Source organism: Elephantulus edwardii, unplaced genomic scaffold (genome assembly GCF_000299155.1).
Source record: "Elephantulus edwardii isolate Elephantulus edwardi_28Jun2011 unplaced genomic scaffold, EleEdw1.0 scaffold00007, whole genome shotgun sequence".
Classification (NCBI taxonomy): domain Eukaryota; kingdom Metazoa; phylum Chordata; class Mammalia; order Macroscelidea; family Macroscelididae; genus Elephantulus; species Elephantulus edwardii.
The window spans coordinates 25,545,128-25,558,522 of NW_006399757.1; the positions used below are offsets into that span (position 1 = coordinate 25,545,128).

The 13,395-nt window shown below is 40.7% G+C and overlaps 1 protein-coding gene and 1 pseudogene across 3 annotated transcripts in view; one reads left to right on the plus strand and one right to left on the minus strand.

Moving 5' to 3' along the window:
- Positions 1–326: 326 nt before the first annotated feature.
- On the minus strand, positions 327–5,566 carry LOC102863547 (annotated as a pseudogene).
- Positions 5,567–5,981: 415 nt separating this feature from the next.
- FAM221A (family with sequence similarity 221, member A) overlaps positions 5,982–13,395 on the plus strand; it is a 37,428-nt gene continuing 30,014 nt past the window's right edge. The window contains exons 1-2 of one of the 3 annotated variants that reach the window (XM_006880299.1): positions 5,982–6,052; positions 8,716–8,889. In XM_006880299.1, the coding sequence (XP_006880361.1) occupies positions 5,988–6,052; positions 8,716–8,889 (239 nt within the window). In that variant the 5' untranslated portion in view covers positions 5,982–5,987. The remainder of the gene's footprint in view (positions 6,053–8,715; positions 8,890–13,395) is intronic. The other 2 variants (XM_006880300.1, XM_006880301.1) reach the window with 2 other exon arrangements.

Below are 13,395 nucleotides of genomic sequence, written 5' to 3' on the forward strand. Positions count from 1 at the left end.
GACAATATCCACTTTGTTAGAGTGAAAAGCAGCCCTGGTGACCAGGCGCCCAATACAGCCAAATCTGTTTACTCTGACCTTCACCATCGTGTCTCAGGGATGCGGCTGAGGCTGCACAAGAAGAGAGGGCAATCTGGATCGACGAGGAGCAGAGAGCTATCCACATTTTTTAAAGATAAGAAAACAGGAAATTAACTGAAGAAATAGTCACCACCTTTAGCTATGGAACATTATTACACTATAACACATACACTGATTTAAAAAATATAGAGCGTCACTGTAAAGTTGTTTGTCTTGTTGGCTTTTAGCAAGAAATGAATGCAGCATTAATGGGTCTTCTCCAGAAAGGCTTTGCAGCACCTAACACATTGCCGAAACTGGTACACAGTCTCAAAGCTGAAGTCTTTCCCATAATGGGGATTTTCAATAGTAAGGGTTCTTTTGTGGATCATAGCTTCCAGGTAGTTCAAATTTAGCTTTGCAGTTTTTCACTTGGTTACTTTTTATATTCAAATCTTTCAGATTGCTTTCATCCATACATAGTTTATAATCAAATATGGCAAAGTCTTCTTTGGTAACCTGTCTGACTTATGAACTGTTTTTTTTTTCTTCTCTTTTTAAAAATATTCATTTTAATGAAAGTTTACAGAGACTTAGGGTTTCTAGTCATTCACTGTTGCACTTTTCTCCCTACCCTTCCGCTACCCCCAATTTACTCTTCTCCTTGGAAAAAAAAAAAAAAGAAAAACTCTTCCATTGTTATGTAATTCCTCCCTCAAGTCCACTCCACTATTCTGTCTTCACTCTGGACTTCTGTAAAATGACAAGAATACCCATTCATATGATCCTTTTAAACAATTCTCTCCCTCATCTGTTTCATGCAATATACATCATTTCTCCCCTCCTTTTCTGTCTTCCCTCAACCCTGATGTCAGTCCCGTTTCACAACAGTAGCCCTATGCAATATTTGTCTTTTTGTGACTGAGATATTTCTCTCAGTATAATGTCCTTCAGGGTCATCCATTTTGCATAATATTTCACGAGTTCCTTGTTTTTCAATGCTGCATAGTATTCCATTGTGTGTATATACTAGAGCTTCTCTATCCATTCATTTTTTGATGGGCACTTGGGTTGTTTCCAGCTCTTTGCTATTGCGATAAAAGCTGCAATAAACATGGGTGTGCATATATCTGATACGGTGGCAGTTATGGTTTCTTTAGGGTAAATTCCAAGTAATGGAATTGCTGGGTCAGATGGTATTTCTATTTGCAACTTTTTGAGAAAGCGCCATACAGCCTTCCATAGTGGTTACCATTTTACTCTCCCACCAACAGTGAATAAGTGTTACAATTTCTCCACAACCTCGCCAGCATTTGATGTTTGCTGTTCTGTTAAATTTTGCTGTTATTACTAGATTGAGATGATAGCTCACAGTTGTTTTGATTTTCATCTCTCTTACAGCTAGGGATTTTGAACACTTCGTTATGAGTTTGTTTGCCATCTGAATGTCTTCTTTGGTGAAGTGTCTGTTCCTATCCTGTGCCCATTTTTCAACTGGGTTATTTACTTTTATCTTGTTGTGGTTCTCCAGTATTTTATAAATTCTAGCTATAAGTCCCTTGTCAGACATGTCATTACTAAATATTTTTTCCCAATCTGTGGCTTCCCTTTTAACCCTGTTGGAGAGGTTTTTGGATGTGCATAGGCATTTATTTCTTAGAAGGTCCCATTCATCTGTTTTATCCACTCCTGGCTGTATATTGAGCTGTTTTAATGTCGTGATTTGCTAGGCGGCTTACAGCTCTTGGATCTGGTGACCGTCCCACATTCCAGTCAGAAACAGCACCACTGTCAATGATCCACTTATCTGAAAGCTTTTGATCAGTGACAAGTTATCTGAAAACTGCTTCTCTAACTGGTGATCAACAAATGTTACCCAGACATACAAGCAGCACAGACTTCTTGCGCCTGTTCTGCCATCTTTACACACTTGTGGAGATAGGTGTATCGTTTTGAGAAACTTCCAAACTATTTTCAAAGTAGTTGCACAATTTTGCACTTTTCAAGCTGTAAATAAAGGTTCCAACTTCTTCACATCCTGTCAGCATTTATTTTCTGTTCTTTAATGATAGCCATTCTAAACCTACTGGAGGGTCAGCTATGATTCATTTCTGACTCCAACACAATTACTTGGCTGACTTCAGTGGTGTAAAGTGTTATCTCATTGTGGTTTTGATTTACATTCCCCTAGTGACAAATCACTAGCATCTTTCATGTGTCACCTAATGATTTTAGCATCTGCTGACTAGTGCCTGACTCATTTTGAAATAATTAAGCATTGTAAGAAGATGATTTTATAACTCTGTCATTTCTTCTATATTTATTGGTGGAGATTCTGCTTTGTGGAAGGCTTCATACATCAAAAATAAGAAAAACATCTTTAATTATTCCCTAATAATTATCCAATTTTAGAGCAGGTCAGAAGTTACCTAGCAACCTTTGTGGTATTAATTTCTCTTTCTCTCTCTGCATTTTCTTTTTTTGTTTGTTTGAATATCACTGTGAACTCATGACTTTATATATTCAATGAGTTCTTATCAGTGGTCTGGAGTCATGATATCAAAATTATTTTTTTCCCTAAGGTAGGGCCCTTTATTGCTTTCTATGTACATTCAATAGGACAGCATTAGTTTTTGAAAGCTATCTGGCCTTCTGGCATAGATATCCGAAGTTCAGCTGGTACATTTCCTACAGTAGACCTGGAATTAACCATTTGCCCAAGTAGGCCTGAGTCTCTGAAGTCTAAAATACTGTTGTTGTAGTTCAGTACTGTTGGGTTGGAACTAACTTGTAGCTGACTCTCCAATGGGTTTTCAGTGGCAGTATAATGGCTCAGGAGGACAGGAGGAGATTGCCCATCTTTCTCTTATGGCAATAATATGGTGAAACCATAATATGAAGTTCTCCTTGGTTCTACTAGTTTATCACTGCTTCTTGGATTTTACTGGACAGGTGCGCGCGCGCGCGCACACACACACACATTGTGCCATTGTTGTGGAGTCAATAAAGATTTATACAGATGAAAGCATATGACACTTGCCCAAAGGGGTTCCACAACCCCACGTCTTTACAGAAGCAGATCGTCATAACATTCCTTGGAGCCAGGGAGCTCTGGTGGTGAAGTCTATGAAGAGTTGTCTTCTTAGCCAAAGGCCATGTGCCTCTTGCAATTCGAATCCACAGCTACTCTGTAAGAGAAAGATCCTCTTGTGTGATTTACAGCCTCAGAAACTTACTAGATGGTCAACATTGACTCAGTTCTGACTGATGGCAATGGGTTTTTAAACTTTCCTTGTGGATTTGACCAGTTGTCTTTTATATTAGCAGCTGTGTGCACTGTACTACCAATGCCCTTTTCCCAAAGATCTGGTTAAGAAAATATCTAATTAAAATATGTATATTCTGGTGTTTGCAGCTACAATTTAAGGTTACAAATAATAAAAAAATTATTATTGGCTTCTGCAGTAAGGTTATAGTTCTTAATTTTATGTTATTGTTGTTGTTATGTGACATTGAGTCAGAACTGATTCATAGCTGATATTTTACTGGGTTTTCAAAGGCTATGTATGTATGGCTGAGGAAGAGATTGCCCATTTTTCCTATGGAGCAGCTGGTGAATTTGAACGGCCTGCCTTTTGCTTGACAGCACAACTCCTTAACTGGTCACAAGAACTCCTCCTTAAATATATAAACAAATAAAAATTACTAGGTAAAAATCTTTTAATTTAATTATATTTGGAATTCCCACATAAGAAAAGAGATTCTTTAGAAAATAATGTAGAATGGTGATTTTATTCTTCTCAAAGCACTGAAATTGTTATGCTTATAACCATTTAAGTATTTGTATAATTAATAAAATAATTTGGAGATATATATAAGGAATTCAATACTGTAAAATACTTGTCAAGATTTCATTAACAATAACAAACATCTTTCACATAATAGATAAAAATCCCATTTCTCAAGTAAATTATCAAAATTCTTTTGTCAGCCTGACATTTTGTTGTGCTAGTCGTGATCCAATAAATTGGGCTTGGTCAAGAAGCTTAGAAATTTTCCAAGATACAATGAAATTTTTGTTGTGCTAATAATTATAATAAAATTTCCCTGCTTTATGGGGGAACTTTTGAAGATAGTCATTACTCATTTAAAACCAGACCTATGAAGCAGGGCAAAAATATCCTCCTCCACAAAAAGGATAGCAAAAGTGGACTATTTTTAATTTTTTGTCTTTTAAAATGCAAGACTAAATATCCCTCAAAATCCTTGCCTCCAGGAAGCAATCTGGTTTCACTGTCCAGGACAGACCTCTTTGTTCTGCTGGCAGACCATGGTATGTTGGACAAGCTTCTCCAGTACCACAACTCATTGGCAACAATCTTTCTTCTAACATCCTTAGTTATTGTCCAACTCTCTGATGCATAGCAAGTGATTGTGAAGACCATGGCATGGATCAGGTGGACCTTAGTCTCCAGGCTGCCATTGTTGCTCTAGAGAGACCTCTGACAACAGGTTTTCCTAGTGCAATTCTTTTGATTTCTTGGCTGCTGGAGCCTTGAGTGTTGATTGTGGAAGTTACCAGTGATCTCAATCTCTTCTTTGTCCATCATTAAGCTGCCAATAGGCCAGGGTGAGAATCTTTGTTTTCTTGTTGATCTTCAATCCATATTGAAGAGTACAGTCCTTGACCATCTACAGCAAACGCCATATATTCTCTTCAGTTTCAGCAAGCAAGGTTGTGTCATCTGCATAATACAGGTTGTTTATGAATCTTCCTCCAATTTTGATGCCACTTTCCTTCTTGTTGTTGTTGTTGTTAGGTGCTTTTGAGTTGAGTACGACTCAGAGTGACCCTAAGAACAAAAGATCTGAACCCTGTTCCATCCTGTGCCATCCTCACAATTCTTGACACCCAAGAGCCCATTGCAGCAGTCACCGCTTCAATCCACCTTGCCCCTCTACCCTTCTCGGCATCCAAGGAATAGTCCCTCCTAACAACATGCCCAAAGTCTCTTCATTCTTGCCTGCAAAGAGCACACCGGCTGCACCCTCCCTCTCCAAGACAGATCTGTTTGTTCTTTTGGCCATCAAGAGAGGTGTTCATTGCCCTTCTCTAACACCACAGCTCTAAGGCGTCAATTCTTTTGTTTTATTTGTGCATTATTTACTATGCATGCAAAGGCATTTTCTCCTCAGCGCAGTTTTTTTTTTCCAGCGCAGTTTTTGAAATGTTCTTTTTGCTAACCTGACTTGTAATTATGGGGAGGTGGGTCTCAAACTAATAATCACAAATACATTTATATTTCAAGAGATGGATGCCGTGGAAGCGCTGTGCAAAGAAGTCGTTTCTTCTGAGTACATGGATGGAACATATTGCATTCAGAGTTGACATTACTTCACAAGTGGAGGTTCGCCAACTCAGGAAAAGTGAGTCACAAGACTGGAGAAGAGCTGCAAAGTTCTGGCAGTCAGTGTTAGGCGGGGCTGCGCTTACAGAGAGCGGCATTGGCGAGCGTCTGGCCAATCCCGAGGCCGGTGCGGGAAGGGGCCGCGGTCTCTCTAGGAGGAGGCACCGTTCAGGTGTTAGACTTCAAAGCCTGGGGTAGAGTAGGTGTGGCCTTACCGTGAGAGGAAGAGCCTCGAACGTAGTGGGCGGGACCTGGAAGGAAGGAGGAGACAAGGCCTGGGGTGGAGTAAGGTTGGCTCGACCAGAAGGGGGCGTGGTCTCTGTCAGAGTAGGCGTTTTTTGAGCAGAGGGGGAGGAGGCCTGGATGGAAGTAGGCCTGACCCTACCAGGAGGGACGCGGCTTCACCTGGAGTGGGCGTGGCGGGCTGTTTTGATTGCTCCGGCTCCTCAGGCTACTGCTCCCTCCCGCAGGGCGCTCTGCAGACACCAGAAGCCCGCACCTTTACTTCACCGGTGGGGCATGGAGCGGTTGACGTTGCCTCCCGGCGGCGCGGAGGCCATGGACGAATACCTGGAATACCGGCGGTGAGTCTCGGGGGTCAGCGACTTGGGGCCTGCTTCTTGAGTTCGGGGGCCAAGAGGACGAGGTTGCCTAGCTTCACCAGGGTCACGGGAGGGCTGGGGGAGCGGAGCTCCCAAAATCCTTTACTGGACTCTTGGAGGAGACTTAGATCAATTTCAAGTTCATTCTTTCTGTGATTACGTATTGTAGGAACTATTCTCTAGGTCCGACCTCTCTAAAGGTCTAATTGTTTCTTCTAAATAGCCACAGAGGAGATTGCACATTAAGTACCGGGTGCATGCGTTATTTCAGTACTAGAACGAATCATGGGCTTCCAAACGTGCTCCTACCTCCGAGGTGACGGTTTTAAGGACACAGTGTAGTTTCAGTGGTTCTGGGGAAACCTCTCCAGAAATAGGGAAGACTGCAATTCCTCCATGGGCTTTGGACGCGATTCTCTTCCCTAACCCCGAGCCCCAACAAAGGGCGATACACCTACAGTGACGTGTTCTATGATCTCATAAAGGTTTCTGAAAGTTGGAAAACTGGACAGATGGGAATTACTGAAGAGGAACAGACAGTGTGGCTGAGAGCGGGAGGATGTGTGTGATAGCGGGAAATAGAGCCTTAGCAAGAAAATTTGACCAAAATTTGCTACCAGGTCCACGTTGATCAGCAGATCATCCAGAAGGTGTCCTGGCACAAACACCTTTCTCTGGCATAGTTCTGGGAAGTTCCTCGAACTGCTGAAAAGCGGTTTCAAAGTCTGAAAAGCGAGGCTTGAGAATGAGGATCTCTGGTTCAGGTGGGTCCAGGTGACGCTAGCACTCCTGGCAGCTTCCACTCAGTCCTCAGTCAGGGTACAATTGGTCCTTTAGCCTCCAGGTCTCCAAGTTGCTGGACTCTGATGATGACTGATAAACCGGGCATTTAGAAATGTAGATTATGGGCCTCCACGTGTAGTCTCTTGCCTGGTTTAGAAAATGTTAGCTGAAGATCTGTTATTAAACGCTGTGGAGTTGAGCACGACTCGTAGCGACCCTATGAACAAAAGACTTGAACCCTGTTCTGTAACTATTGTTTCTCTAAGTTCATAGAGTTTTCAGAGGCATGCTGTTTCTGAAGTGGATGTCATTCCTGCTTAGTGGAAGACCTAGGGGGAAATTATTTTGCAAGAATAAATAACCTGGAAAACTTCTCTGTGAAAGTGTGGAGATGAGGGATTGTTTGGATTGTGTTTAGGTCTCTTGTTAATTTAAACTCTTGGCCAAGGTTTGATTTATTGCCTGTGGGTTTGGCTTCTTCTTGTTGTTGCTGTTATGTGCCGACAAGTTGCCTGCGACTTGTAGTGACCCTATGGTACATTATTAGCTCTGAACCTTGCCCTATCCTGGGCTGATCTCATCATCTCATCATCTCAGACAGACTTAATCCCACTTGTCCAGTCATTGGGTCAATCCATCTCTTCCTGGGTCTTTCTCTCCTGCACTGTCCCTCTATACTTCCAAACCTGATCTTCTCCAAGGACTGGTCTCTCCTGGCGATGTGCTCTAAATATGTGAGACACAACTTTAAAATCCCTGCCTTCAGGGAGCAGCTTGGTTTCACCCTGTCCAGAACAGACCTGTTTGTTCTCTTGGCAGTCCACCTGTATTTTCAACAGTCTTCTCCAGCACCGCAACTCAAAGGTATCGATCCTTCTCTATCATCCTTAGCTTTTGTCCAACTCTCTGATGCATAGCAAGTAATTGCAAAGTCCATGGCTTGTACTTGTTGTGTTGCTAGTGCATTAGTATTTTTTTGGCTCCTTTTTAAAAGAAAAAAAAAAAAGAACATTTAGAAGTTTATATTTCAACTCTGAATGAGAAAATGAGGATGTATGCTTCAGAATCAAAGGAGATATTGAGCTAAATACCTGATAATTCTTGGAATTTATATTCCATTGATAGACGATTATCAGTAAAGTGGATGTTATGTGTGCATGGTCTGTCTTATAATCTTTCATATGCCCATCATTCACTATTGTTTTGTACTTTTGAGTTGGATCTCTCTCATAGATGACCCTCCAGTGGGTTTTCAGAGGTTGTAAATAGCAGAGGAGGAGATTTCCCATCTTCCGCCTGCAGAGCCCCTCTAGTGTACCCAACTAACTACCTGCCTATGGGTTGGAAGAGCACCTCTGTATGGACTACACTACTGGAGTGCCCTGATTTGACTGCTGTTATTGTTAGGTGCCATTGAGTCCACTACGACTCAGAGTGACTCTGTGAACATCAGATCTGATCATTACCCAATATTGTGCCATCCTCACCATCTCTGATATGTTGGAGCCCGTTGTTTCAGTCACTATGCCAGTTCATCGTTTTGAGAATCATCCTCTCTTTTGCTGACTCTCCACCTTTAACAACATGATGTCTTTTTCCAAGCACTGGCCCCTCCTGATAACATGCCCAAAGTAGGTCAGATGACGTCCTGTCATTCTTCCTCTAAGGAGTACCTTATTCCTCCCTGGCAGATTTGTTTGACTGTTCGTGTGCACTTAAAGTAAAAGACAAAAGGCCAAGCAACTTTTCCTTTATCCCTATAAGTGAAGTTCAATTTTCAACTGTAGTATTTTTAACCTGGAAAAAGAAATTCTCAAGGTTTAAGAGAAGTTTGTTTCTCCTCCACCCCCTTTTCTTTGTAGAATTGTTGGTGAGGATGATGGAGGCAAACTTTTTACTCCTGAAGAATATGAAGAATACAAAAAAAAAGTTTTACCTATGCGCTTACAGAATCGATTATATGTAAGCTGGCGATCACCAACTGGAATGGATTGTAAACTTGTGGGCCCAGAGACGTTGTGTTTTTGTACACATAGGTAAGATATTTTGTTGCTAAATATCTTATAATTAGAAATATAAAATAATATAGGAATATATATTTTTTGTAAAAATAATACGTCTTATGATGATTGAGAAATTTTAAAAATGATTACATTATATACTATACTAAAAATTATCTAAAGCTTTAAAAAAACTATAATTTAAAAATTTCTGTCATGTCATATTAGAGCACACCATGGAGAAGAGAGCAACACTTCTCTTGCTATTGGATAAAACAGACACTGATGCCCTGTGACTTGACTTTGCCAGAGGTCTTACAATGGGCCAGAGAGCAGAATCCACCTCATTCTCATGGGACAAGCATAGAGGACAGATTAGCTGGGTTCAGAAATGTTTAAGAGCTGGTGGAGTTGATCTGTACTAATCATAAAGGTTCACGATCTGTTTGCCATTTTCTCATACTGGAGGGCTTGTATGTTGCTATCAGACTCGAAGCTGAGTCACTGGTATTTTAAATATCAGCGTGGTCACCCATGGTGGATAGGCTTCAGTAGAGTTCTAGGAAGAAAACCTAGTTTTCCACTCCCTCAAATTATCTCATGAGAACCGTAAGGCTATAGTGGAATGTTGAATCAATTCATTGTGACCTTATGAACAGCAGATGGAAATTTTGTCCTGTTCTACGCAATTTTTACTATCTCCACCATGCTCAAGCTTGTTCAGTGTGTCAGTCCCATCTTTTTGAGTCTTCCTATTGTCCGGTATAGTACTGAATGATGAGCCTTCTAGATTGGAAGGTACTTCAGATATACAGTGGTCGCGGTAAACTCGAGCATGCCAGTCATTGAAAGCGGGGCACAAGAGCACAACAGAGCATTTAGTTCTTTTGTACAGGGGTTGACTATGAGTAGAAGCCAATGTCAGCTAAAAATCATGTTAGCCATCTACAGACAGAAGCATTTCTACCCCAAATATGCTAGTCTCCCTTTATACTTAAGCGGCTGCTGTACTGATACTTTTTTAAAAATAAAAATACGTGCATACTGCTTTTTATCACAACTGATCATGTCCTAAGAAAAGCATATTGTGGAAAGGGAAAAAGCCAGGCTCTAGCCATTGATGTGTGTGACTTGTATACCTGAGGTTTCAGTTTTGTGTTGTGGTGTTCTTTGAATTTCACTACTGTCACAGGTCATAGTTATAAGGCTCAAAATGAACAAACTGCTTCGTAAAAAAGTCACAGAATCTTTTATATTGTTTCAAGTAGTTGCTTTAACTTTCTCTGTAAAAAGAACTATTAAAGGGCAACCACCTCATTCCCATAGCAGTTTCTAGTTTCTTTCTTTCAATTCTTTGTATAGTTGCTGTTTACAGAATTGAAGTTTGCGAAGGGTTGTTAGGGAGTTGCTAGGATGAGTAATGTTTTATAGATATTGACTTTACGCTTAGTTAGCAACCTCACTTGAAAACAGGATGGAGGAATGGCTGGCGAGGAATGTGAAAAGCTGAGAATTGTTTTCAGAATTGAAGAGTTTGGTAAATCTGTGATAATTTTGTAATCCCCATGGCTATAGAGTTGGTTCTGACTCGTAGAGACTTTATAGGACCAAGCCCAATAAGGTTTCCAGGACTAAACCTTACTGCAGCAGACTGCCACATCTTTCTGTGGGAAACAGCTGGTGGGCGCAAATTGCTAACATTTAGCTTAGCAGCCAGAGGCTACCAGGCAGGGAATTATTATATACTGTCGAGTTGGAACCTACTCATAGTTGCCTCTGCATCAGGTATCCAGAGGCAGTAAGTCATGTAGGCGGAGACTGCCCATCTTTCTCCCACAGAGTAGCTGAAGAACTCAAACTGTGTGCCTTTGAGTTGGCAGCATAGTTATTTACCTCTAGGCCAGTAGCATGGAGTAGTCCTTCAGATTTGGTCTAACCCAACTTCAGTGGAAAACTTTCTTTAGTATTGGCCATACATTGAGATCACTGTCCAAATTAATACTCCCCCCTCACGCATTATATACATGGATATTAAGGAAAATTTGCATTTTTTCACTCACTGCTGATTCCCACTTAGAATTTCTGAGGTTGTCTGTTAGTCATAATAGGAGGAGACTGCCTATCTTTCTTCCAAGGAGCTCCTGGTAAATTTTAACTGCTAGAGATTGGCGACCTTTGGGTTGGCAGGACAACTTGCAATTCAAGCTCCTGTATACATATATAAATTTTTATTACCCTCCAGGTGGAGCTGACACAGAGCTTATCCTCCATTGATTTCACAAGGATGCAAATCACATGGTAGAAGACTGCTCATTTATCTCTATTGGAGCTTCTGCTGAATTCAGATTGCCAGAGGGGTTTAGTAGTACAACTTCCCATAGACTTCCACCAGAGTTCCCTATATAAGTATATAGATATGTAGAAAGAAGGCTCACCACCAAAGCCAATTGCTATTCATATACTTTTATTATATTGATTTAATTTCCTTGCATAATTTATTTTATTGTTAATTTTGAGTATGCATATAAAATAGTGGTCCTTTTTAAAATGACTGAATCAAATAAACATTTTCACATTGTCACATAGGATTTATAAACAAGAGTAGAATTTTTCATTTAAATAGTCTCAGTTGTTTTTTCGTTCTCACAAATATACTTTGCATGAAGTTTAGAAACATTTAAACAGTAAAAGTATTACAAATAACAAAAATATTTAAAAGTAAGAAACAGAGTTGGGTTCTATGAGGAGGAATGTGGCATCAGGATTGGAGGTAGACTCATCACCAACCTATGTTATTCAGATGATACAACCTTGCTTGCTGAAACTGAAGAGGACCTGTAGCACTTGCTGCTTTAATATAGATTAAAGCTCAATATCAAGAAAACAAAGATTCTCATCACTGTGCTGATTGGCAGCATCATGATAGACAGTGAAGAGACTGAGATTCTTCTTTTCCCCCCACCTTTTAAAAAAATTAGTTTCAATGAACATTTACAGAGATTTTGGATTTCCATTCATTCTCTGTTGTACTTTTCTCCCCAACCACCTCAGTTTGCTCTTCTCTTTGAAAAGTAAAAGAAAAATTCCTTCACTGGTATACAATCCCGCCTGCACCCCCCACCCCTGAGCATACTCCACTCTTCAACCTTCATTCCGGACTCTTGTGATAATCATAATACCCTAAAATATATTGCTTTTAAACTGTTCTCTCCCTCATCAGTTTCAATGCAGTGTACATAGTTCATTCAGTTTTTCTCTTTCTTACCCTAACCCTGATGTCAGTCCCATTCTACAGCAGTGGCACTTTGCAGTGTTTGTCCTTTTGTGACTGGGATATTTCACTCAGCATAATGTCCTTGAGAGTCAACCATTTTGAATAATATTGCATGAGTTCCTTGTTTTTCAGTGCAGCATAGTATTCCCTTGTATGAATATACCAAGCTTCTCTATCCATTCATGTTGATGGGCACTTAGGTTGTTTCCAACTGTTGCAGACCAAGGGTCCCAAAGAATGAAATAATTTTATAATTATTAATAATGAGACAGAATACCAGGAATGATATAGAACAGAGAGTGTGAAAAACAGGGGGCCAACAGTTCCAATGACTGAAGGCCCCAAGCCATGCTTCTCTGAGTATTTATTTAGAATCATAAGGAAGGTAAGCAAAGTAAAATCACAAAGAAGTACAAAGCAAAAACAAAGGATAATGGTGAAGTCTTTTACAGATAAGGCCAAGTTCCTCTTTATGCTAATCTCAAGAGGGAGGGATTCATTTGACACAAACTAAGAACAATGTTGACTCCTAGCGAATGCCCCAATGCCACAAGGTGACTTCAGCTTGTATTAAGCTTCCCTCATGTCCCGATACAGCATTTGGTCTACTATTATTAAATTTGATATTCGGCTTCCCTCATCCAACTCCTTGTTACTGTGAACAAAGCCACGATAAACATGGGTGTGCATATGATATTGAGATTCTTTTGTAAAAATTTTTATTGGAAAAAAACAAATTGGGGGTACAAGGAGGTGAGGGTTGGGGCAGAAGGGTGAGGAGGGGCAGGGGTGCAGTTGCAGAGCTGCAGAAATTGGTTGGTGGGGGAGCAGGTGAAAGAAATGAAAGTGATCCAATGGGGACCAGATGCTACAGGAAAATGACAAGCATTTTCCAATGGTAGTTAAATCAACTGTCTTACTGATTTGGGAACTGGATGCCGACTCTCTGGCTTCTTCATGCTGAACAGGGGCGTTGGTGTGAAGGGGTAAAGGGAGGACACTTTATCATCTTACTGGTGATCTTGAGTTAAGGCTGCTTGCCTTCTTGTTCTGTTAGAAGATATTTTCTTGTCAATTGCTCCCCTCTGGACTGCAAAGTGTTTTCCCAGGTGGGTCCAGTGGGGATGGCTGGTTGAACCCAGAGGCTCCATCCTCCTTTGCTTCTTTAGCTGGCAGTTGTATTTCCATTTTGTCACTGGCACTGGGTTCAGGGTCAGGTCTGAAGTAAAACTCAGGGTTAAGGTTACCTGCAGGAAAGGGAGCAAATC